The 26,893-nt window shown below is 39.6% G+C and overlaps 2 protein-coding genes across 4 annotated transcripts in view; one reads left to right on the plus strand and one right to left on the minus strand.

Annotated features, from left to right (window-relative positions):
- Positions 1-1,303: 1,303 nt before the first annotated feature.
- On the minus strand, positions 1,304-18,444 carry ccdc172 (coiled-coil domain containing 172). Its single transcript, XM_047603665.1, has 8 exons — positions 18,273-18,444; positions 17,478-17,563; positions 15,886-16,002; positions 14,874-15,039; positions 14,048-14,149; positions 13,119-13,221; positions 1,971-2,052; positions 1,304-1,729 (listed from the first exon to the last, which is right to left on the minus strand). The coding sequence occupies exons 1-8, from the start codon at positions 18,349-18,351 to the stop codon at positions 1,694-1,696; spliced, it is 771 nt and encodes a 256-aa protein (XP_047459621.1). The 5' UTR covers positions 18,352-18,444; the 3' UTR covers positions 1,304-1,693.
- A 3,594-nt stretch (positions 18,445-22,038) lies between these two features.
- Positions 22,039-26,893, plus strand: part of gfra1a (gdnf family receptor alpha 1a) — a 90,291-nt gene continuing 85,436 nt past the window's right edge. For 2 of the 3 annotated variants that reach the window (XM_047603835.1, XM_047603837.1), the window contains exons 1-3: positions 22,039-22,542; positions 22,915-23,220; positions 24,041-24,121. In XM_047603835.1, the coding sequence (XP_047459791.1) occupies positions 22,503-22,542; positions 22,915-23,220; positions 24,041-24,121 (427 nt within the window). In that variant the 5' untranslated portion in view covers positions 22,039-22,502. Of the gene's footprint in view, positions 22,543-22,628; positions 22,755-22,914; positions 23,221-24,040; positions 24,122-26,893 lie in introns of those variants that run through there. The other variant, XM_047603836.1, reaches the window with a different exon arrangement.

A 26,893-nucleotide genomic window follows, 5' to 3' on the forward strand; every position in this document is an offset into this window, starting at 1 on the left:
TTTTATCGAAGTACTTATTATAATTAAGTAAGTATGATGGTTTTGTCAAACACAATAAAATTAACAGACAACAAATGCAGACGCTCACAAAAGCCACAAGGGGGTGGACAAAGAGAGTGCTCTCCTAAATAAAAAGTGAGAAATATCTTTTGGAAAAGTTTCTGCCCCTCCTGAAAACCTGTCACCTTGATATTTACCTCATGCCGTGCAAGCATTCTCAGAAATTATGATTTCATTCCAACCAGTGAGAAACCTCCAGATCAGATTTTCCTAGTGAACGGATTATCAAATATTTACGCCATCCATCGCTATGTGGAATCAGGACAGCCTGCTCTGACTGAGGTGGGTACAATCAACATTTTTATTGTCATCATCATGTCCAGATAAATGGAGACATTGTGTCCTCTAGAAGCTGAAGCAACTGATCTCACTTTAGATCGTATATATAACTATATAACAACTTACCTGTATTTAAGCTGACAATGTGGTTATGAATAATGAAAAAAATTGTTTCTGCAAAAGCAGCTTTTAAGCTTAATCATTCATTATGATCCTGTCTTTGGTGTTAAATGAACCTAAACAAGGCAAAAACTTAAACATCCAGTGGAGCAGGAGCAGATAAATGGCTTCACATTAACAGAAGCAAGCATCCTGCTGTGTGTGCTGTCTGCTGTCCTTTCTGTCTGACTACTAATAGTCATCATTGTTTTCCTCCTTGGTGGTAAGGCGTGGACGCGAGCAGCAGTTTAAATGAGGGTAACCACTCTCCAAATGGACTGCTTTGTCTGCAGTTCCGTCTGTTCTCACTTTTTGCCAACGCATCCAGACACAGCTCACCGAGGTCAAGGTTAAAAAGTCAGAGTGAGATTGCAGGATTTCATTAGGCAGCCATCGACATTCCACATCATTCTATTAGGAAACACTCTAATCAGAGAGAGAACGACCTGTGGAACGACCCTCTGGTGAAGGCCGACAGACCGTCTAATCGTCAATTACTGAAATACCCGTCTGTGGGCTGAAGGATTAACAGAGGTAAACTTTAATGTCGCAGATCTGCTGTTAAGTGGCACCAGAAGAAAAGTCCTCTTTTTCTGTAATGCTTGTTGGTGTTAACTCACTCTGACACTTCTCCATCTACTGCGTCATTTCGTATCTTAATCATCTCTAACACCAAGTTGTTTTGCATTACATTTCAAGACATATGAATGTGTCTCATATGAATGTGCGGACATCCACTTCTACAATGAAAAAAACCTGCTGGATCAGTGATGCTTTCATTGTATGTTTGTATGTTTTAATTTATTTCAAATACTGGCAATGAACCTATACTGTTTGTGACACTTATGATCTAAATGATTAACATCAGATCATAGCAATATTACACTTTGGACACTAGATGGCAGTAGAAAGTCATTTTTGGAAGCATTTTTATCCTGTTTGAACAAATGAGTTACATTTAAAAAGAAACAACTGTAATTTAAGCAACTTGTCCTCATAGTGTAATATTGTCTCTCTGTATTATGTTTGAAGCGCTCTAGTAAAACTCTTCATAGTAACTAACTAAAAGTCACAAACAAATGTATGATCTGACTGTTTCTTCCTTTTCTATCTCTTCTTTCCTGTCTATTCATCTGTGTTTGTCTAAAAACAAAGTGAACTCAGGTAACCTCCATGTATCATCACTGGGACACTCCTAATGCTCCTCACCTCCTTGGCTTCTGTCCAGTCTCTGCAAATAGGAAAAACAAAACCTGAATGAAAGTCGACAAAAACAAAAATCTGAAAAGCGAGGAAGAATATGAAGGAGTTTTGAACCTTTTCCTAAGGCAGGGATTTAGCTGCGTTTGAAAGTAGCTGTTTTTTTGCTCTTGACTACACTGTCACTCTCATACAATGTGACAAAACTGTGTCCTAATTAAAATAGTTGTATTAACCTGAATTAAATGCCCTTGCTTACAACAACTACTTACAGACTGTAGGAGATGTATTTCTGAGCTGAGGGCATCTCGCACATGCTCGAGTTCTTTATGCATTTCAAGCTCTTTCTTCAGCCTGGGAAACACACAAAAGCCACGTCAGTAACAAACAGCCGGAGAAATTGAAGAAAGGATCATTTATAAAGAGAATCTACTGAGATTTGTTTGTTTTGCTATGTTAAGTTTTACCTTGTCTTTATGTTTTATGACACACAAAACTGAAAAGACAAAAACTATTTTCACTTCATTTATTTTTTCTAAATGACTTAGAATTTGTCTTGAATGAATAACCAGGCAAATATAAATATCTGCTAATACCTGGGAGAGATTTGTTATAAACTACTATGCATTCTGCTTCTGTCCCCTGTTGATAAAAGGCAACTGATGTGTGATAATATTTAGTGGACAAACTTAAGAATGATCCAAAATAAATACAGATACACATTTGGGCGATACATGACACGAGTGAGAAACCTAACCTAAACCACTAATAATCCACTATATTCACCAACTTGACAAACCGCCTGGTCCCTGCTACTATGTTGTTTATCTCTCCCAGTGACCTGCTTAACAGAGGTATAGGTATAAGGGACATATTAGTAAGCAGAGAATGAACTGACAGCAATAAATCAAGTGTAGAAATTGTCTCTCCAGTTGAAACCGTTCAACTGGAACGCTCTCTCTAAAATATGTGGCTGCAGCAAAATAAAGAGTAGAAGAGACAGATGCAGGGGGATCAGCTTCAGTAATGTGGAACGTAGACAGATGATCCACAAGGGAAACTGCACGGTCATAATAGCTTAGTTGTTACAAAAAGATGAGCTGCTATACAACCAGATAGAGTAAGGTATAAAAGAAGTTCTATAGTGTTCACTATGGGAGCAGAGCTGAATCATTCTGCTGGAGAATGAGCTCCTCTGTCCCTCTAATGTTTGGTGTAGTGGACGGGATGGATTGTCCATGATGAAGAGAAGTTTATCCAGTGTCCTCCTGTCCCTCATTAAGACAAACGTCTCCAACTCCCAACCGATCACATGTGTAGCCTTTCGGATCAATTTGTTGATCCAAATCAGTGGAGCATATTTACTACTCAGACCTGGTGTTCAGCTCATCTTTACCGTAATTTGTAACATGACTATTGTGTCACTACAGTTTAAACTGGAATAATCTGAAATGTCGACTATATAGAAACACGGACTTTAACTTCTAGGAAATGTAGATTTCAGTACAGCAATGATCTTCTGTGCTTCAACAGAAAATAAAATGGTTATAAGATATAATGAATTTGGTTTTATATGTATTGAGAAAAAATGTAATCACATCACAAAGAAGACTGTTGTCCTTTTAATGTATTTCAAAAGATTGCCCGTTTGACAGTCGAGTAAATCTTCGCAATATAATTTCATGAACATACAACAGTGTTACTCAATTCAGTTTATTTTTGGGAAAAGCGTCAAACTTCGATTCACAGTAGACTGTGCTGGGCCTGACTGAACCGTTACGGCAGATGTTTGAAGGATCTATTCGGAGCTACGCATGAATTGAAGATGTGCTACCTCTTTGCTTCTGCTATTGGAAGTTAATGAAACAATAAAAGTCAAACTAAAAATGCATTTTTTTGCAGTCTGAAAGCCAAACTTATGTTTCAAATATAAATGTAATGTTTCTCTCCTCTTCACAGTCTCTTAAGGTTTTTATTAGATTTCTTTTAACGAGCCCTATTATAGCCCTATCATATATTACAACAGTAATATGTCAATGAAGAAATTCCTTCATGTACAACTTTGAAACTGTCAATCCTGAGCACTGGCTGAATATTTCAGCTATCTACACCCGTGCCCATCCCGTTTTGCACACTGAACACTTTTTAAATGACTGTAGCACTCATTCAAATTGACGTGCATTCAATTTCCAACAATCAATAAGCAGGGAGTTAAATATGCGTTTTAAAGAGACGCTTCAGTGGCTGAAGACAGGATTGATGGTTTCACTTCAGAATGGATCATCATAAGAATGACTGAGACGGAGGCCCTCCTCTCCAAAGCTACATCCTCAGCACTTCCTGAGGCTAATAAGCCCGGGGTAATGAAGGACCTAGTATGTTTAACGAGGCTGATGGATGAATAGGACATGCTACCCACATGCATGATTTAAGCCAAGGCTGAGAGAGGGAGGGCGGACTCAGAAAAAGGCAACATGAAGGCCTCTTCAATTAGAAACAGAATTGATGAATGTCAAGGTATTCAAGGAACCAAGGGAACGTCTTTCATTCAAAACGGGAACACGTGTTTTAAAATGAATTAAATCAAATATAATTGACTAAAAAAAAAAAGGTTTGTTAATCACTTCACATCCATATCATTGTAGAGAAGACATTATCCAAAGTAGTGGCATCAGCAGCAACAATGACCCTTCCTTCCTGGAACACTATTGATCTCCATCCTTTAATTAAATCAAGGAAGTCTCTTTGTATAGAAACCCAGTGGATCAGCACTCACCGACCCGTCCTGTTTCAATAGAGGAGATCCTCGATTCATATTCTACATCTAATTCATATTCTACTGTGATGAGCAGACAGCTGTTGTAGATGTCTTTAGTGCTGGCTGCTGTTCCCTGCTGCAGCTACATTGCTACTATTTCTTGGAAATGATTGCTTTGTTCTGAGACATTTATTCTCCCACTCACAAGGATATAGATTTACTGCTACAGTATAATTACCTAGTACTGGCAGGTTTAACGACAAACTTGAAGAACGACAATCTGACAAAAATCTGATAGAATGAATGCAAATGCTTCATTGAGGCCATGAAAAGTCTTTCAATTGTTCTGAGGATGGAACCCAGCTAAACATCTGCTGGACATGTTGGATGAAGACCATCGAAGATCATTTTTAAAATGGCAAACTAAAACTGTGTTCATCCATACAGTAGAGGATCTGACAATTGTTTTCACAACACCAAAATCTGCTGGCCAACACGCATCTCTTTAATTACAAATGATCTACAGTGTGGTGTTATGTAAAATTGAATTCAATAAAACAACCAATGAGAGCACAACACGTCTAAAGGTCATGAAAGATTCCAGAGTAGATGTATATTTAAATGTTATTTGATATTGTCCGTATGGTTGTCTCTGGTTATGTTTATACAGACGCTAAATGAAAATATCTAATAACATATATGTGGTTACTTGCTACCAAACATCAATCACAACAGCACAAAGTGGTTCAGTTCACTGTGGGGCATCTCTCTTTTTTCTCAACTTTCCTGACAATGGTGACATCATTTAGTACTAGAATGGCTAAGGCCAACCCTCCCTTTCGCATGGATTCCTAACACTTGTTTAAACAACTGGCTGTTTTTGCTCCATGTTTCTGTTTCTTCTAGAAACTCATCACTTCACCTGCTGTTTACCCCATGTGGAGCAAACAAGCTCAGAAAGAATGGATTTATTTCAACCGGAGAGAAACAATCAGATGAAGTGTTTAAATGGTTATGAGGAGATCAGATTTTCCTGAATGTGACTGATCAGGCCGGTCTGTTCAACTCGCGCTATAACTTGTAATTAGAAGAACAGAACGTCAGAGCAGACTTCACAATAAACCACCAAGAACAAGTCATTTCTTTCCACATCGCTGAGACTGCAATGGTTACTTATGGTAAAATGAACAATGTTCCAGTAATTGTTGCAAGAAGAGAAAAAATCAAACAAACAAAAAAACAGGATGAGGCAGGTAGTACCTGATGAGTGGTTGTGTCAAGTTTTGAGGAACGATTACATTTTCATGAGTCTATGGTTTGTAGAAGACAGATTTGTACAGATGTGTACCTTTGTTTTGTGACACACACACATACTGTAGGTATTTGAATGAACGTTTGTGTTTCTCCATATGTTGAGTTAACATACATGAGAATGTTCCAGTTAAAGAATGATGTATGATTCCACTAAAACCCAAAGTGTAGTCGCTGGATAAGCATAGCTGTACGCCCCCTCATTCATTCTCCCTTACAAAACTTCCAGTATCAATCACATTAGCCTCCGTTTCTTTTTTCCCCACTTGTTGACTGAATGAAATACAGCACAGATCAAAGCTTTAATTAAACTAAATGGTCTTAATGCTCTGTTATTTACACTTCTAGATTTGGACTCCAGCCAGCAGGATAAAGTGGGAGAAACACAAATAAGAACTGGACTTACTGGTCTATTCAGCACTTTTCACAGTATGATTCAGATCCCCTCTGTGTACATAACACCTTTTATCTAAGGGACATGCAGAATGGTATGGTGAACAGTGTTTTTTGATCGGTCCTTGACCGGTCAAAGTGTGATACTGTAAGAGCTGCCGTGACAATTAGTACTAAGGCTGAGATGGATTTAACAGCTACACTGAGGTTGTGAGGCCTGGTGAGAGAGTCTTCTCATGATACAAAATCCTCAAGTAATTTAACATCACAGTTGCTCAGCAAGGAATATTTAGCAGCTGCACAAATGCTTCTACGAAATCACACTATTAATGAACTGCTAAATAACCCAGAGCAGTGTTTACATTTTCTTTTGTTCTATTTTGCGCTTTTTAGTTGTATTTGCTTTCATTTTCCTGCAGCCCTGATGGTGTAATCGTGCCTCGTACACTGAAAGGAGTAAAACAATGCTGTTGTTCATTGAATGTGTTTTTTGTCATTACGTGAGTTGAAAATTATACGTTTACCAATTAAAACTAAGTCCTCTAATTTATGGTTACGGCTGAACTGTTTTGTAAAATTCAGTATGATGTAAATTTGTAGGTTGGCAATGAACTGAAATTATTCACTTATATCAAGTGGATTTTATTAGATTGAGTGCTGTTGCGCATTCTTGGAAACTTCCAGAGGATTGATTTTGGCGCATTTTGGAGTTCCGACTCGGAAGAAGCAGCGACATCGACATTGGTAAATAAAAGCTAATGAACTTTACATTGTTCTTACAGTAAAGTTAGTAGATGTACTTTGTCAAACTGTAGGCTATATATCATTCTGCCACTGACTTGGAGGAGGGGCCGCAGGACGGTTAGGTCAAGTAGAAGTGAGTAGAGCAGGTAGACGTGTACGGTTGGGAGGGAAGTCACGACAGTTCTGTGATCTCACTTGAAGCTGGTACGACTTAGTGTTAGGTCATTCACGAATGATTCGTTTGAAAGAACAAATCTTTTGAGTGTACGAACTGTATCAAATCACTTTATGAACTGATTCGTTCTTTTCTCAGTTCAGTGTCATTTGGTGTCATTGACATTTGTCGTGTTTAGTTTTTTGTTTAGAAAGTTATTAAGATATTTGTTTTTATATTTTTTAAGCTATTTATTTTCTTTTTTATTGCATATTTAAGCCTATTTAAGTTTATGTTGTCCTCTTATATTTTTAATGCAGGTTCCATATCTTAAATTTTTTATGGAATTTTCTTGTAATTGATATATTTGTTTGTCGTTAATATGTTAAAATGTGTTAATATGTTAAAATATACAATAGTGTTGGTTTATAATTTTGCTTTATATTTATTTTCCATTTTCATCATTTTTTGTATTACTTTTAGTGGAATAAAGTATAGACAGTCACATAGGCTATACTTTGTGTATACTCTTAGTGTTGGGTCTTGAGCCTATATTGCAGCAAATGGAGGAATATAGTCAGTGAGTGAGGAGAGTGATCCAGTCAGTGAATGCTACTGATCTACTGATTTGCGTTGCATCACAAACTCGAGTCAGTTCGCCAAGTGAACCATCAGTACGTGAACGGATCACTTACTGATTCGATGGTACCCATCACTAGTATGACTGTCTGCGAGTGACTAACGTTTTGTTAACGGCATGCCAGTGAGAACTAGAAGGGCAAACTAGCATGACCTTGCAGTGCTCAGGTTAATTTTGCGGTCGTCTAATTAAATCAAAGCGGAATCAAATCAAATTAAACTTTATTTATATAGCACTTTCCATAGAAATGTAACGCAAAGTGCTTCACACAGATTTAAAAAACAACGAAAAAGCAGAGTAAAGAAAGTAAAAACTAAAGAGTCAAAGTAAAGAAAGCCCAAGCCCCCACCCTCCGTTCATGCACACAGGAACACTGCCCCCACATTCACAGTGTTTTTGGTGAGATGCATTTTACGATGAAGAATCACTAGTTTGAAACACTGAAACATTAAGTTTTTGTCATTGATTCACCCGCCTCATGTGTTGAGTGTTTAGTCATAATGTTGTAAGCCTCAGCCAATTCTAGTGTTGCTGCTAAAGTAAGTTTACTGCAGTGTAAAAGCTATCACATGTTAATTGAAATTCACCAACCTGTTACCCAGCTACTAGTATTTATGCTAATTAATGTATGTTCAGTTTTTATTTATCCACCATTGTGTCAGCTATTAAAGTCATGTGCAGTAAGAATACCAATAATTGAATTAGATTTCTTTTTTTTAACTTAAAGGTACCAGTTCTACTGAGTTTGTGCTGTACAACATATTTTAAAGCTCTTCTTCATTTCTCACGGTAAGTTCTGTGCACAATATCTTGAGGGCATATACAAGACCACTCTCCTAAATCCCTCTTCTCATCTCATGTTTCCTCAGTTATCCATACATGTGGAAATGTAAAGGCTGTGATCATTCATACACAAGAAGACCTGATCTTCCGAAATACTATAATCTTGATCATCGACATTACGATCGGGGCCATTTGTACGGCAGTACATATGAAAATTGTCCATGCACATGTAAGACATGGAAAGCTCTGTTGACTCATCTAAGCAAATCCCATCCTGCTCAGCAATCTTCACCAAAGGATAGTTTTTCACAGTATAAGTGTGACCTTTGCGACAACAATGAACTTTCTATTGAGGCGGAGTACTTTAAACACATTTGGAAACATCTGAAAAATCATGAATTAGTCAAATGCATGTTTACCGGTTGCTCATACCAAATAAATCTTTATGGCACACTCAGAAATGGAGAAAACATATGCCATATACAATTAATGATTTAAAGCCAGGAATAGTCAGTGGATCTGTAGATTGTCCCACTGTTGTTGAGTCATTTGAAAGAGGCACTGATCTGATGAGGGTTTTTGAACTAAAATTAGCTTCTGTGTTACTTAAGAAAACATTTTTCTGGTTCCAAGTACAGCTATTAATGAATTACTTGAAGAGCTACAATATTTGATTGGCACTGCTTCTGAGCCAGTCACTCAAAACATTAAAGTTGATTTCTTACTAAATAACAGTTGCAGAGTTGATGAATCTGTTGTCAAAGAGTAAGCCACTGTACTTTGCACATTGAATCCCATTCAAGCTGCAAAGTGATGGTCAACTGTCGACCGCTTGGAGGCGGAAGGGATACTATAGAAAAAACTTCAGTGCTGTGGAACCAGTTGAATATGTATTAGACCACAAAAATGGAAGGTTTTTTCAGTATATACCTTTGCTAAAATCCTTGCAACAACTTCTTAATTGTCAAACTATATTAAATAAGGCTATAAATTTGAAAGAAAAATATCAATCAGTGGAGAGTGACGAACACGTGTACAGATCCTTTTGGGATGGACTTCTCTTTAAAAAATATATATATATATATAGCATTCTCTCAAAAGAAAGCTCAGTTTCTTTGATTTTGTATGTTGTATGATTTTGTATGATGATTATGAAATATGCAATCCTCTCGGTACATCACGTAAAAAAAACATAAAATCTTTGCCTCGTATTGGATTTTAGGCAATCTTCCACCTGGTTGTCACTCCTCGCTTTCCTCTATCCATTTAGCTGCATAAATCAATAGCAATGATGTCAAAATCCATGGATATAACAGTGTTGGAGCCTTTGATTACTGATCTAATAACATTGGGACAACACAGGATTTTTGTGGATAAGTTGGGGGAAACTTTAAAGGGCACACTGCAGTGAAGATCAGCTGGGTGTTGGAGGGTGTCTCGTCCTTGCTTTTAGCAGATCATGTGATCCTCTTAGCTTCATCAAACTGCAACCTCCAGTTCATCCTTTTTGTACCCGGTTGATCCTGCAGTGCATAGCACCTCCTCATCTATGCTAGACAGTGATGATTCCTCACTATCTGCACATACAAACAACACAACATTGCTTAGCAGCCCCTCCTCAGACTCACTCAGGACACAGCAGTGGTCAAAAGAATTTCCAATCCCACAGCCAAACAACACTGACACCCAGCTCTAAAATGCTGTCAGCAATATTGGAGAAACTGGCTGAAAGCATCTATACATACACAGGTTACCCTACATATGCCGAGTTCAGCGATGTTGCTGTGGCACTAACACAGAAGCACCCTTGCCTTAGAGAACCAGGTTCTTTCAATCAGAGTTATGGTTGGAAATGCAGGATCAAAGTACCGTACTCAACTAAAGTTTAAGTTTAAGTTCAGCACATGGAACATCTGCTGAACTTAAACTGAATTCTTTGAAGTCCAAGTCTCAAGAATATTCCGACCCCGCAAAGAACGTGAAAAGGCCTAGAAGATCTGAGGTCAATCATTTTCCACCATTGCCGACTGGTGAGACTCCAGAAAGTCTGGAAGAAGAGAGGATTTCCCTTCTGGCAGAACTAAAGAAAAAAAAAACAATCGACAAACCATCAAAAATATGATGGCCAAGACATTTGGATACCAGAGACAAGAGATAGTGCAGAAGCAGCCAAATGCTGAAGACATCTTAGAGAGACGGCCTGCACTTTTTCAGATCGAAGAAGTATAGTATTATGAAGACACATCAGAACCACTAGTCATTCTGGCTTTTTTTTTTTTTGTTAGTATTTGTTTCTTTTATTTTTTGAGGGAAATATTTTGGTTCGACTGTGATGGTGATTGAGTTTTGTGTTTCTGTCTTTTAGGGAAACTACTTCATGTGTCTCCACTATCTTCCCATTGCATGCCTTGTTTTTGTTTTCCAGATCAATGCAGAGTTCTTGAGGATTACAGCAATTCCCTTGGAGACAAAGTTTTTGGCAAAGCTGGACAAGCTTTTTCCCAAACTGCTGAAGGTCATTAGGAGCAAGGGAGGACGTGTGAAATAACAGACCAGCAGGATCTTGCAGATTTTAGATGAAGTATCCATGGCTGTTTGTTTTTGTTTTGTGTGTGTGTGTGCAGTTAATAAAAACTGTTCTTTTTGTATGTTGATGATTATGAAATATGCAATCCTCTCGGTACATCACGTAAAAAAAACATAAAATCTTTGCGTTGTATTGGATTTTAGGCAATCTTCCACCTGGTTGTCACTCCTCGCAGTTAATAAAAACTGTTCTTTTTCAGACCTTGGACGTGGTCATCAAAAGAGAATGCATTCTTAAGTCTCTGATCATCTTTCTTGGGGAATCTGTTGAGGATCTCATCAAAGAATGCCAGGCATCACTCATGCTGTTAACACCTACCTACACATTATTGTTTTCTTTGTGGGGGTTCTTCAGCAGTGGATGTTTCATAGAAATGTTATACACGGAGCATAGCACTGTGTAAAGGTGGTTTAAAACTCTTTGTGGTTTCTCGGTTTGAACAACACAAAACATCTGTATTCTGACACTTAACATACTGGATCTTTAGTAGAAAATCACTTCCTACCCTCATCTGCAGTTCAGGATGTAACTTTATTTGAAAACTACCAATTTCTTTCTAGTAATACACATTTCTTAAATTCATATATTTTTATTTATAATGTCAAATTGCCACCAAAAATGGTCCTGTTTGGTGAAAATAGCCAATCAATTTGAGATGAGCCCCTGACCTTTGACCCAGTACCACCAAACTAGAGTCACAGAGTCTAAACTGAGAACTTGTTTCTGTATGCAGTAAAATGTCCAGTTTGAAGGAAAGTAAAGGGACTTGGCCAAGGTCTGCACTCTACTCTTACAGTTGTCCTCTTGTGTTGCTTTTTTGTGTGTGTGCAGGATATGCAGGAACCCGCGGCTGATGAACTGCAACATACGACCATGGCAATCTTTGTCAGTGGGAGAGACAATTCACTCAAAGACATTAAGAAGGTCCTGAATGAGGTGCCTTCACTTGCAACAGCTGTTGCCATGTTCTTCTGGCTTATATATGCACTTAACATACAATATCCCAAAAAACTGCAGTACACTTTTGAATTTGTGCAGAAAATTCTGATGGACCTCTGTGTAAAAAAGATGCCCCCAAAAATACACAGACTGAGCACCTAGCTTTACAGCTCAGAGTAGGCAATGTGCTGAAAAGTGGGGAGTGATTGCATTTGGCCTGCATTGTTTTACACAGATCTTTGTGCAGCAGGTGAGTTTGATTTTTTCAGACAAAGGAAAGAGACCAAGAGCTTCCTTACATGTTCTTTATGTTTGTACATTTTTGTATGGCAGATAGAAATTCAGGTGTTCTTCTCTTTGTCTCGTCTGTTTGGCTTTAAGGGGGAAAAATCCAGTTGAAATAGCTCCTTGTGACCGCATTACTTTTGAATGAATGTTTTGTGAAGATGTTTGCCATTTCATTCAGAGGCAAAACTCTGCTATATTCAGCTTCTTTCTCATGGTGACATTTATTTAGTGCGGGTTTGTTAAACAGGATTCATAAGAAAAGTTGTCAAAGTGCTGTTCATCCTTATACATGTAAAATGTATAAAAAAAGTTTTTTTTTAAAAACTGAACACGAAATATCATGTTCTTAAAGGAACGTTTTCTGAGTATTGATTAAAATGTAGTGAAACCAATATTTCCAATTGAAATTTAAGTTAGTGATATCTATAATTTTTATTTGAGACACCTTAAAATAATTAGTTTGCTCCAGCCTTCTTAAGTGGTTTATATGAACTTAAATATTTCAGGTTAATCTGACTCTTTTATTTACATCAAATCAATAAAGACAACTTCTTTATTTTAATTAAGGACAACATGAAATAATTGAGTTGATATAACTTTTTTTTAAACTAATAGAGTTACAGGCTAAACTGAATTAATCGTTTACATTGAGGCAATGCCAAAAATTAGGTGTGATTGATTACTTCAATTTTTTTAAGTTTATCCAGGGTTTTATTTTTTCAGTGTAAGTCTCATATATCCTGTGATGTAACTGCACGGAAATCAGGTCCTGTATATTGTGTCTGTGTGTCCAAATACATCCAGGCAGTAATACAATGCTCACCTCAGACAGGTGCTGTCAGTGAGAGGTTTCTGACTGACAAACTGACTCTCCGATCTCAGAGATTCTGTCATCGCTTCAGCCTCACTCAGCTGGTGATCCAAGTCTGTAGTCAAAAGAAATAAATGATTTCCCTTGCAGAAGACAGATGATTCTTGTAGGTGCACTTTTAAGACATGTGCAGAGGCAATGGGACATGTTTTTTTTATACAGTTGCTTACTGATCTTATGCTAAGGCATTTCACCTTTCCCACCTCTATAGGTGTTGCTTTTTATTTGATAGTAAAATTGGATTCAGACCAACATTAGCTATCAGAAACCATCACTCAATATCCCACCACAGCATATCGGTGTCTGCCTTACATTTCAAGTATCTATTACTGAAAGTGGACAGTATTTAGTCTTTAAACCACATGTCCATCAATTTAGTTTTTTTCTTCTTCCAAACTTGCTTAATTCTGCAATTGTACTGAGTAGCACCTGAGAATACATACAGGGCACTATAGTGTATTTGAGTAGAGCCCCCTGAGCACAGATTTCAAAATTAACTTTTCAGTCATCAGTCGTCTTCCTTCCAACTTAGTCATGAAGCCAGAAACTAACATACTTTATATTCAACATCTGGGCTCCAGATTCAAACACCTTGGCTCTTCATATGATGGAAAACGGATGGCCTGCTTTAGACTGAGAATTCATCTGAAATAACTAAAGAGGTTCAACAGCAAGATGACAGTGTCTGTGAAGGTTATCAGTAATACAGGCTGTGGTACATCCAAGAAGCTAAACATCTTCAAGAGCCTCTACGAGTCCACTTGACCTGTTAATTATGTTTTGGGACATAATTAGTGTTGCAAGAAAAAAAGAGCAGTTGCTGTATGGACTAAATAAGAGATCTGCTTTATGGAGACCTAAAACAAGCATGTGAGGTTCACCTTTCTGTCTGTTATCCAGACCCTGTAGTTCAAGCAGGAGTGCCCTCTTCTCCACGTCCATGGAGCTTATGTGACTGTTTCTGCTGCTCATTAGCTCCATCTCTGATTGGACAGCAGGAAAATACACAGACCTCAGCAAAGCCTGAAGAATAAGATAATCACCTGAAACGCTTCAACTGTCTAAATTTATTACCCTCAAAGATTAAATAAAAATAAACACTATGCGTTTTTTTCTGTCCCCAAACTTCAAAACAGCCACTGTTCTACTACCAAAACTTGACTTAATATGATGAAATGAAATAATATGATTTTAATGTAATTAGATGTTACATGTTTGCCCTGAGTAGGACACACACTTGTGTCACTCTTATGCTCACCTCAGTGTTACTTTGTATCAGCTTATTTAGATAAAGAGATAACAGATTTCAGAACATATTCCAGCCTCCTGGTATTTAGTGCTCCACACAACATCCTAGCAGACTGTATAATCACAGAATAACAGGATTTCATTTCATGCCATACAATAACAAATCTAATTACAGTTTTCAGAAGCTTTCGTTCTCTTCTGCACCATTTATAGGTTTAAACCATATCCTTCTTGAAATCTGACTGACTCAATCTTGTCTTTGTTAGTGCTATGCTGGAAACATGCCAGAGATGATCAATGCAATTCATTTATTTACTAGCAAATACTTTACCTACCTGCTGCTTCTACATAAAATGAAGCAAGAAATAACAAATGGTTTTAAAAAGGGCAGTGTGTGCCACATCTGCATTATATGACCTCTGTCTACTGTGACAACGGCGGGATGAAGTGTTTTATGACCTTTGTATAATGACTCCACCTCCCTCTGCAGGTCCAGGAGCTCAGTGTGTGTTTGGCTCTCGAACACTGTCTCTCTGTTCCCTCGAAGACTGAAGTCACTGTTGAACCTTGAGATCTCTTGAATGAAATTTTCCTCTTCTTCTTTGGACTCCCTCTTTATCTTGGCCTGGCATGAAAAGGAGGATCACAGGAAATGCTCCAAACAATAAAACCGGTACTGCTGCTTGTGAGGCTGAAGACTACTGATAAATTTGGTGAAGCTAATTGTAGAAAAGAAAACATTCCCTCCCTTTCTGCTATTTGTTCACTGTACTTAAGACTAAATCACCAGTTTATATGTTAACACTCTTTCTGAAGAGTGTTAAATACTTTTCACAACTGTGGCAGTCATTTGAAGAAATGCTGGAGCTTTTCTTAATGCAGTGGGGCCATAGCCTAGCAGACTAGACTGATTAGATAATTAGAAGAAAGTCACTTATAAAGAAAAAAATAAACATTTTGCAGTGTTCAGTGGCAAAGAGGAAGGGCCCAAAACAGGAAACAAAATGAAACTTAAATTAGGAACAAAATGTGTAGTCTAATGTAATCCAAAGCACTATGTAAGAACTCACAGTGTTGAATAAACAGCTGAAACTAAATGATGTTTTTGCTTCTACAGTGAGTAAATGATTTGATGAATGAATCTTTTCTCCTTTTCATCATGTTAAACCTCCTTTGAAATTTCCACAACAATTAATTTGAAAATGTTTAAATATGGATTTGTTTAATCAGAAGATGTTAAATGCTTATGAAAATAATAGTTACCCGAATCACCTGTTATTATCCACACAGACTGTGGTTTGTGGACAAAATCTAACGTCATAATTTTTATTTGAAATGCATAGCTGCCCTGTTTCATGTGATCATCTTATTCCAAATAGTAATGTGAGTGAATATGTAGAGTTTACAAGTTCATACTGCATGGAACCAGTATGAGTGGGGATGCAAATATTGATTCAGGCTTCCAACCCACTAGACGTTCCCGGAGGTGGCTTTCCTGACAGAGCAGCTCCTCAATTTGCTTCAACATCTGGTCTTCACATTTCTTCGTCAGATCATACTGCAGTCTTGCCGCAGACAACTGCTGAGCCTGGAGCACAAATTGATGCAAGAAAGTCAAGACATACAATCTGACAGACAGATGTACGGAGGGGGAGATGCATTAACGCTGTTCATGAGAGAGGTGGACTATGTTAATGACGCCAGAGGAGGAGAAATTAGATAAATCAAAGTTGTAGGGCGGGAAGACAGCACAATCTTTATGTACTGGCAGCTATGAAAGACTGATGATTTATCTTCAGATTTGATCTTCAGATTGATTTAACTCCTGTGACTACTTGAAAACCTGGGTTTCTTTTTTTAACCTCTATATAATTAACATAAATGTTCCTCATTTAGTTCTCATTGCTGCTTTACCCTAGAATAAATATAGAGCACACCTCTATAGAAAGAAACCTGCCAAATGATTTGGAAAGGTAAATTCCTGCCTCAGACATGACTTTCAGCAGTTTTCAGTTACATGAACTGTCAAGAATGAAGTGAGTTTATTGTCTTTTATGTGGGAGCAGCTTCCAATTTTTTTTAAACACTGTAATTATCTTAAGACAGCTCTCATAAACTGAAAGACGTTACATCATGAGCGCTATAAACACACCGTGCAGTAAACACAGCCTGCATCTCTGCATGATGTAAACAATCTCAATGTTCCAGCAGAATATCATGTGTTTTCCTGCTGACAGTGCTCAGACTGACATGGTGTTGTATTCAGCACCATTTCTGATTAAAACTAGTCATTAGGTCTTTTACTTTTACAAGCACAGGAAGAAGTTAGCAATACTTCTGGAGGGTCAAGGAGCCTGCCTATAACATTATATCTCACATATGCTAAAAGGCTTCACTAATGTTATCCGGTGGAAATTAGACATTGATTTTGCAGTGGCACTTGTAATCGATCCTTTGCACTGTTAATGAAACGGATTGTAGACATTAAATGTTTTAAATCATATAGTGGATCAGCTCGTCAATATGCCAATATGCACTTCGTTATCTCATGTGTCACCAATACTTGATGCAGCTTCAAAGTAAAACGGCAATAAATGCTGTGTTGTTTTTTGTTTTACACGAACAAAGTAGTTCTAGGGATATGCTCAGTGAAGGTTGACATACCCCTTCTGACACACATACCAAATAATAAAATAATAACCCATTCATCCTATATAATAAAGCTGTTCCTGGTGCGAGATCTGCGAAAGAAGACTTATCTGGAGGCACAGTTCAAAGTCTGATTAAATGATGCACCACAGTAGAAATGAGAGCACCAGGCTGTGCAAACATCAAGCTATTCTATCATAAATCACCTGTTTAAACGTATTGCCCATTGAATTGTACTGTATTGCCTCCTTTAACAAACGTAAGCTCAGGAGCCTGCATGAATAATTTAGGAATAAAAAGTCATCTGTTTAAGCACGTTGGAAACACCGTCTCCTTCGGTTAATGAAGCGTATTGGTTATTTACACATCAGTGACAATAAAGGGTGGGGGTAAATACTTGAGATGTAGCCTCACCTTTTTATCAAGTTCCTCACTGGTCTCTTCATATTTGTCTGTGGCAATCTTAAGCTTCTCATTGCATCTGATGATGGCCACTTTGACTGAAATAAATCAATCAAATCAAATAATTAGCTACTAATCTGGAAAAGATGACAATGAAACACTGACCTGTCCAATTGTTAGTTAACCTACCATGAATGTCACTGGATGGCAGCGTGTAAAGAAGGGGGGAGGCAGGGTAAAAGATTTTAGTTTTTTTGCCTTTCCTTAAATGAAAAATAAATGCAAACAAAAAATAACTGCGTAAATGTAAGTACCACTAGCAGCTATTTCATGTTCACTAGAGCTTACATACACAAGACTATCTTGTTTTACTCTTATCTAATGTATGTGCTGGAAGGTTTTTGTAGTGTGCACATTCTCTGATAAATGGGGTTTAAATGAAGTATTGACAGAAACTCAGTAGAAGCCTTTACCTCTCACGTGTCAACAAAAGTCAAAAAGGAGTCTGAGCCTGTTACTCTGTTACTGTTAAACCCAGCAAGAACGGGAAAAAGAGTCAATATAATAATACATTATCCTCAAACACACTTCACCCTCGTCCCGCTCAAAAAAGATAAATATAAATTTGACTCTAAGCTAAGTTCAAAACTTGAGAGGCCTGAATCTTGCTAAACAAAAAATAACTTTCATTATCCTGAACCTGACAAGGTAGCATTGTCACCAAAAGCGCTCCTGTATTAGCTCTTAGCTTTAGCTTCTTCGCTAGCTGAAACTAAGGTAATTAGTTAACAGCAAGAACTCTCTTACCATCTTTAATTCTTTGTGTCTGTTCGGTTAATTGCTGCTCAGTAACAAGTATTTGTTGAAAGAGAGTGTCTAAACTCATTTGGACTCCACAGCTGGTTCAATAAGGTGACTAAATCAATCCTATAACTACCACTAAGTTAGCTTCCTAAGATAGCTAAACCAGTCAATGACACGGTCAAGACCAGAGCCGTATATTACAGAGGGTCAACTAGGGAATGGACCCACAGATTCACCCATAGAGAAGTGGCAATAACGGAGAATAAAATTGGATTAAAAATTAAAATATGCCACAGTCCTGTGTTGGAGTCTACGGGTAAACAAAAACGGAGAAAGTTATGGCAGAAGAAGATTAAAAGGAAAAACTGCATGTCAACTGATTTCTCCCAAGTATGTGAGGTAATGTTAAATGTCAGTATCTCTTTGACGTTTGTTACGATTTTGTTTAGCAAAAGTAAAGTCATACCATCATTAAGGTGTACCTTGATCTCAAAAGCGCCCAACACTGCTTTACAAATGAATGTTCGAAAGTCTGAAGTTAACCTAGCCTTATACGAGCTAGTCTAAGCCTTCAGTCTTAAATAACATTGAATAACAGCAGTACTGGTTTAATTTTCACAGTTTCTGATTATTTATAATTTTTCTAAGTAATTTCAACCTTTCAGTGGCGATGGATGAATACGGAAGACTGAGCAGGTAAACACAGCTCCTGCCTGGTGAGGCGATTGGGCTACAAAGCATTTTACAGGCTCATTTAAGATATTTAAAGCATAGGGGTTACACTGTAGAATCTTCCCTCTAATATCTAACAATAGCTAACATGGCGCCCATGATTTTAGTTGGCCAGACTCTCTCTAATTTACGGCTCTGGTCAAGATCATTCCGTCCCAATCTGCACCGCGGCTGGCAACGGTTGGCTAAATAATTAGTAGTATTTGCATTTATTTTAAAATGGTGCGCCGCATAATTTTGTAAAATAAAAATAAATAAATAAATAAAAAAGAACTGGAATTAATTTTAATCGTTTGGAAGTTCGTGTTATAATCGCGGATGGCCACTAGATGTCACTGGTAGAGTCTGTTTTTGAGGCTTTAAAGACCAATGTTTTTTCGGTACAGTCATGTAGAAACCCCAAAAGGTTTCCAGGTTCTGCCCATCTCTGAATAAACAAATAAACTGGTGTTTAAAATAGAAGACTTTTCAAAACTGCTAATTTACTGCTCATGCCCCAGTCCCGAATTTAATCTCAGTTTACACTTTTTAGCTACATTCTTATTAGTTAGCGAGCGTAACCTTTAAGTAGCTGCCCCTTATTCAGCTCTCTAATGGAGACAAATCACTAAGTAAACAGTGACAAATATTCCGTTCCATTAGCCAAGTAAGTGTTGGCTAACTAGTTATATGCAATAAAATGGCATTGATCAGGCATGGCTTGCTGTACATTCTGAAGTGTTGTATTTTCAGCACAGTCAGCATTCTGAAAAGTGATCCATTGAGACAATAAGCGTACGTCTGCCACACCAATCCTGACTTTGACCAATTTTCTCGTTTCACTACTGGGACAGCGGGGCGGAGGGGGGAGCTTCTGATCCGGTGCCATGAAGCGCATTACAGTGTGAGACGCTAAATGACCAGAGGACTACATCATTCTGACATTCATTTGCAAAATTAATATCACATATTGATTGAGGACGTTTCATAAATCACAAGGCGGCCTTCCTCTGAGTGGCAGCGTTCCCTTTGGAGACTCCAGAACAGCAAAGTCATCAGATTGTTAGCAGACAATTATCCCTCATAGTAGGCCAAGCCTGTCGTTCATTTGGACTCATTCTCTGTTTCTTCTCCCATCTTGTTCTCTGTAACACAGCGGGCCTGTATGCATACCTGGTAAACAGAACTGAAAAACACAAGCCCGACAGTTGTCAAGCTACAACCACATTGCACTGGTACTGTTTATAGGCTGATTTTATTTATTAACTATATTTTCTATATTTTTATCAGAATGATTATTTTGTGTCTGTTTTTATCATTTAGATTTTAGTCTGTATATTATGAGAGAGAGAAAAACAGAGAACCTTTTTTTGATTTTTATATACATACAGGGAAATTGACACTAAAGAAACCTTGAATCTTGAAAAGAAAATCTTGAAAGTCACTTCTTAAAAGGTGACTGCTCGCCTGCAGGAATGATTGATCTGTGACTACCTAATCGCAACTTCCTTTTCAGTGAGGGATCATTCACTGGCAGTCAAATAAGCCACCTCATCCCATCTCTGAATGAATCTTCTCTGCTGTGCTCTGCTCTGGCTGCATGTGTGTGGTGGAGCTGATTTACTGCGGTGGGCGCCAGCCTCCTTGATTGATTGGGCCGAGGCTTTAATGCAGAGAGAGACTCATTGACATAGTCTGGTCTTACATATTTAGCCAAGTGGATTAGCTTCTGAATACCGTGCAGGCAATCAATGAGCTACAGGAAGAATCCACAATGCATCATACCTGTTATTACGGTCATGATGTGTTCTTTTGGATTTCCAGGCATCTGCCGATGGCATGATCAGAAGGATGTCTACATACTTAGTTGAAATATTGAGTTTGAAATGTGTGGTGGTGTTGTAAAGCACAGGTGTTGGGGGGCAAATCTGGCATGAATTTACAAAGTGTGAAAATTACATAGAAGATTTTCCACTGAAAATAACTCCCTCTCTAAATTGCCCAATGTTTTACACAACACTGAGAGGACTAAACAGCAGACCACGACATGCCCAAATTGCAGTTTTTCTTAAGATTTTTTTTCAAAGATGAGTTATCAAACGTAAACATTCTCCCAATTTACTTCTTCTTTGAACTAAAACTAATGGAAAAAAAAAACTAGAGTTGCCTTTGCTTATAGGTTATTATGCTGTGATGTTACTGATCTGGCCCACTTGAGTCAAGTTGGTCTGTATGTGCCCCCCGAACTAAAATGATTTTGAGACCTCTCCATCACATGGCTCCTCGCTGTTATTTTGAATAGTGGCCCTTCTCCAACACAACCAACAGATGGCGACACTCTCCCGGTGTCCACTCTCCTCTGGGCAGGTTCTCCTTCCTCAGCGGAGCGCTATCAGGCTGCTCCAGTTGACTCTCAGAAGCACATATGTAGATTTTATAAATGCAACGTCACGTCCAAATACCTAACAGTCTACAACCCCTTTAGTCGAAAGCAAGCGTTGCACAACACTTTGTTTTGTTTTTGCCAATTGTAAATGGGAATAACATGATGGCAAACTGGGAGGAGTCACACACATGAAATATCCAGCTGTAATTTTTCCATTCACCTTTCAGGTTTGGATCCAGCCAGCTGTCATGTGTGTATGTATAGACTGCTCTACAATCTGCAATAATAATCATGTCATAAACACCGGAGTCCTTTGCCCTCTTCCCTGGCTGCGCACACGTTTAAAACAAGCCCACACACATGTCCGAACTTAGTCTCCCAGTCCTGCTTCCACTTCATTCATTGACGGTTCCATATTGTTTTTCTTTTATTTAGACAATGTATGGAATAAAATGAATTATTTTAAATAACATGCTAACTTTTGTGCGTTTTTTAGCTGAAAAGTTTATCAAAGCTATAAAAGTGCAGCCCTGTATTGTTCAGCCTAAGTGGCGTTGATTTCATTGATTTTTTTGTGTGCTGCCGATGTGTTATTGACATTGAAAGGGAGTGGGGAGCTCTATCATTGTAAATTTATGATCAGATTGCTGTACTCCAGTGCGAGGGGGGGAAGCTGGCACTCTCCTCCTGCTGAACGCGCTAGAGAGCAGTGGGACTCCAGTTGGCTGTGTGCGCTCAGACGCACAGACGCAAGCATCCCACTGGTTGGACTTTTTGCTTCCACCGCTGCTCTGATCCCCTGTCTTTGTCTCCTGGCGGTCGAGAAGACCACCGGCGCGGAGGCGAGAATAAAGAAAGAAGTGCTTCTTTTTTTCCCCTTTCCTGCTTAGACTGCCGAGGAGTCCGAGAAACTGTAGAATCGGGACTTTTTGTTTTTGAAGGGGGAAATAATTCCTCGCATGAGGCGAGCTGGATCGGTTCTGCACAGCAGAGCGCGCACTGCTACACCGTTTCAATGGATCCAATACAGTGGAAGTACCCTGGGAATTAAACTGCTGTTAAATCGCCTTTAATTCGCAAATTATCATCCAACGAGTTTTTTGGGGAGTTGTTTGTTTTACGCGCAAAGGAAAACGATGCTCCTCGCAGTGTTGTATGTTCTGCTGCCTCTTTTAGGTAAGTTTACTTTACAGCTGCTCTGCATGCAATATTTAGTGAGAGAGAGGGTTGTTAATAATAAGAGGAGTCTTGCGGAGGCAGCGGTCCAAACTGCTCCAAAAAGTCAACCAGGAGCTGCCTCACCAAACTGACCGTGGAAGAAATCTGAACTCAGCCGTCCTCATGATGCCACTCAGCTGCTTGGAATAACTATCGCGAAACTAATTCCAGTTCAGTAATCCGCGCTGCCACTGATCAGCCTTTAATATCACCTTTAGTATTTTAATCCTTGAGAACAGTTCTAAAAGCGCAAACAACATGATAAATAAGAAGGGCATCGGTTTGTTGTATTTCTTTTTACTTTAACTCACTGTTCTCCTGTGTTTCCAGATGTGCTGTCTTACGCGGAGGAGAACCTGCGCGCCAAGACAAGCTGGCTGGACTGCGTGAGGGCCAGCGACCAGTGTCTGCATGAGCAGGCGTGCAGCACCAAGTACCGCACAATGAGGCAGTGCGTGGCCGGCGGCAGGAAGAGCAACTTCAGCATGGTGGCCGGCCTGGAGGCCAAGGACGAGTGCCGGAGCGCCATGGACGCGCTCAAACAGAGCCCGCTGTACAACTGCCGGTGTAAACGGGGCATGAAGAAAGAGAAGAACTGCCTGCGCATTTACTGGGGGATCTACCAGACGTTACAAGGTTAGCTTGGACTTTTGGGGGAACTTTATGAATGTAGCCTGCATCTGCGTAATCCTCCCCTTATTAAACTACATATACTTGGATATTCTGTAAAAAGCTGGCCTCGCAGTACCTCAGGATTTTTGTTTGCTACATTAGGAGAACACCCTGCAGCTTATATGAAATGGGTCATAGGTTTGTTAATCTGTCCTGTGAGATGAGGAGTGAGATGATTAGTTGCTCCTCCTCCTCCCCGCTGCTCAGCGGAGGGGTCACAGTCGGCCCTCACCGCCTCTTTCCAGCTCTGATCCTCCCCATCCCTCCTGCCTTAAACACACACACAAAAAAACCCCAAAAAGTAGCACACAGTCAGCGTGATTACGCACAATCACTCAAGTTTCATTCAAAATTTGGCCCCCGACTTGGCCAGGATCGTTACTTTTGACCTCCTAAATCACTTTCCTTGAGGGTAATGGAGCATGAAGCCCCTTAGCTGTGGCTGTGCCATCTTAAAGTGTTGATCACAGCAGGGAGAGAGGGATGGAGGTTGATGGGAGGGGTTGTTGCCTCTCTGTCCCTAAACTGCATCCAGCTCATGGCCAGACCAGTGAGCGGAGTTCCAGTTGCTCAACACAGCTGACCAACCTGCCTAATCAAGCGTGTGGCTGTGTGCCAGCGTGAATATCGACTGACCCAGATAACCCATGTCACATGCAGGCCAGTGTGTGTGTGTGTGTGTGTGTGTGTGTGTAGGGGGGTGGTGGCGGTAAACAAACCAGGGTGAGGGTTAGAAACAAATATCCAGTATCCCATCTACAATGTGTGCTTATTTTCCCCGCAGGCAATGATTTCTTGGAGGATTCTCCATATGAGCCTGTGAACAGCCGCCTGTCTGACATATTCCGCCTGGCTCCCATCATGGGTAAGAATGCACACGTGAAAAAAAAAACCTCTCCTCTCTGGAGACTTTTTCACCACCTCTTCCCCTTTTCTATCCTTTCACTGGTCACCCGTCTCAGCTGAGAGACGGTTAAGCTCCGAGCTGTGCATGCCCTCATGGAAGGTGTCAAGTATTCATCCCCTCTCATCCTCTCCTCTATCTGTCTTTCTCTCCCCTTGTTCTCGCCCCCCCAGCAACACTGCATGCTGACTGGAAGTGACCTTGCATGGGGAGCTATAGTTCTGAGTCTCATCAAGCAGTGGATAAATGCTTTAGACACAGAGTGGGGCGGGGGCTTTGTTGTCCGTGGGACGAGTTTGTCTGTGGCTTTGTGGAGAGCTTCCTGTTGTGGCTGTTGTGAGTCCACTTGTTGGATAAAGTGTGAGTGTGTGAGGGGAGCATGGCTGAACTTTTTCCTCTGTGTGGGAGAGATGCAGAGTGGAGCCTCTAGGTGGCGGTGTTATTCCCTTCTTCACAACTACTCGGGCAGGTACCCGTGGTTGGTCGAGACTGTTGTGGGTTTCTAGACTGTCGTTGTTGTTGTTTTTTTTTTTTTTGTTTGTTTTTTTGTGTTTTTTAGAGAGACAGACTGTATGGATGTGGCGCAGTCATTCCACTTCACTATTCCACTGCAGGTGATGACAGCCGTGTCAAATCCAACAGACACGCTCTGCCTCCACATTTCCAAAGAACAAGGCTTTGACCTTTTTTGACAGAAAAAGAGCCTCTTCTGTCTATTTCCTCTGTCATCTTTAACTCACAATAGGCCAATTTGCCCTAAACCGGTGCCTCTCCTCCAGCAGGGTGAGATCATGATGCGGGTGCCAAGTTACATAAACAGAATCTTGGACAGCAACTTCATGACCAATTTGCTCCTGAAGACACACTAACTGAGAAGCTAGTTTTCTATATTTTTTATATATTTTTTTGTGTTTGTGCGAAGCTTATTTGTGTTATTTTCTGAGCTCTGTTGAAAAAAAGGTGCACCTTTAGAGAAGAAACGTCATGGCATTTAGTTTTGGCAGTTAAATACCAGCCTGTCCCATAGAGTACGATGTGCAGCACATGATCATAGTTGACATCGGTGACGCTGGGTCAGAGCCGTGGCAGATTTCTGGTGTCAGTCTTGTAGTGATGGTGATTGGCAGCTTTGCATGATCCCATGTCACATCCTGACATTTGACGAGCTATTTTGAAAGTTGCTTTTAAAAATTTCTCTTGATACGTTTACATCATTTTTGATTTGTTAACCCTTCAGAATAAACATGTGAACCCTCATCATGAGTGCTGAGGAGAAGGATTTTTAGATAATGTATAATTTTACATGAAAAGTGAAAGGTATACTACACTAAGTAAGAAAACATGTAACATTTGAAAAAAGGACGTCGTCGCTTTTTAATTTCTACGGCATGTTGTGCCCAATTGAGATTAACTCGTCGTGACCCCCTTAGAGTTTTTGTATGGTGAGTTTAACACTGACGGCCATGGAAAAGGCAATTCAGGAAGGGACAAAGCAAAGAGGGGAATAGTGTCTGATCATTAGAGGAGAAGCTGGAACAGGGCACAGGCGGGCGAGAGGAGAAGTTTAATCAGCCTGAGGCAGGGGTGAGGCTAAGAGGACGCGGAGCGCAGACACAGAAAGCCAGAGATCGCTCTGCTGTCTTCCTCAGCTCGGCCTTTGGAAATTACAGGGAGAGGTGACAGGAGAGGGATTGAGGCAGAAATGATTAGTGTTTGTTTTCGATCTCTCAGACGGCCCTGTACGGTTCACTTCCACAGCGCAGTCCCAAAAAACATACATACTTTGAAGAAGAACCAATATGAAAAGTACTCCCCGAGGAGTTTCACTTTTAAGTTATGTAAATGTAGGTCTTACGCCACGCTGAACGTTCATGTTGGAGGATATTGTAGTGCAGAACAATACCCTGTTAAACTTCACTCTTATAATACCTGCCTGTTTCTGCTGCCACTTTTTCATGTTTTAATCATCAATAGCAGCCTAATAGAAGTAGACCGTCTCATGATTTAGTGATATGCAGCGAGGCTCCCCTCACGTGTGTCATGTTTGTCTCAGTCAGACAGGACGACTCGGTGATCCCAGACTAAAGGAACAATACGCAGCCACTGTGATCCTGTAATTCCATAATCGACCCCGCGTCTCTGGCCGAAGCCACTAATCTCCGGTGACACCCGTGCGTAGAGCGCACAGATGCACGGACGCGCGGCGCGGCAACCCCCCACAGCACCTGTTCCCGGTGACACACCCACAGACCTCGGCTTGATTTCACCACCAGACGTGCCGTGTGGATTAGATACAGTTTATGCAATGACTTTGTTGATTTGCAGAAAAATCAATAAAGAAAGCTGAAGGTCTAAACAGAAGGCCTTCTCAACAAGACAAGATTCGCAGCGTGCTCAGTAAGAATTTCACGTTTTATTGCGTCCCACGCAGAATCCAGTTTATCATCACACCATTACCCTTTTCGCCTCACGTCATCATTATCAGCCCTAATCGCAAGTCTGTGTAACTCTGAGAGGCTTTTAAAAATATGATCTGTAACACAAAATTGCTTAATGCAACATGTGTAAAACAGTGAGACACACGTCAGATTAAATAATCAAACACGTTTTCATTTAAAAAAAAAAATTTAACAGAAGCTTTTAGCTAATAGAGCAAACACACAGCAGTGGCTCTGGGTTCATTTAGCTGATTATTTTGGGACCTTTTCCTGAGGCCGAGTTCCTTTACCTCTG

The sequence above is a fragment of the Mugil cephalus genome, chromosome 13 (genome assembly GCF_022458985.1).
Source record: "Mugil cephalus isolate CIBA_MC_2020 chromosome 13, CIBA_Mcephalus_1.1, whole genome shotgun sequence".
NCBI lineage: Eukaryota > Metazoa > Chordata > Actinopteri > Mugiliformes > Mugilidae > Mugil > Mugil cephalus.

Bases quoted from the DNA above. Each gene is read 5' to 3' on its own strand.
- ccdc172 (XM_047603665.1), bottom strand. From the start codon at position 18,351: ATGAGTTTAGACACTCTCTTTCAACAAATACTTGTTACTGAGCAGCAA. The intron at 14,150-14,873 runs GTCATAAAACAC...CTGTCCAATCAG, and splicing joins GGTGGAGTCATTATACAAAG to AGATGGAGCTAATGAGCAGC. The intron at 13,222-14,047 runs GTGAACCTCACA...TTTTGACTACAG, and splicing joins TCTGGATAACAGACAGAAAG to ACTTGGATCACCAGCTGAGT.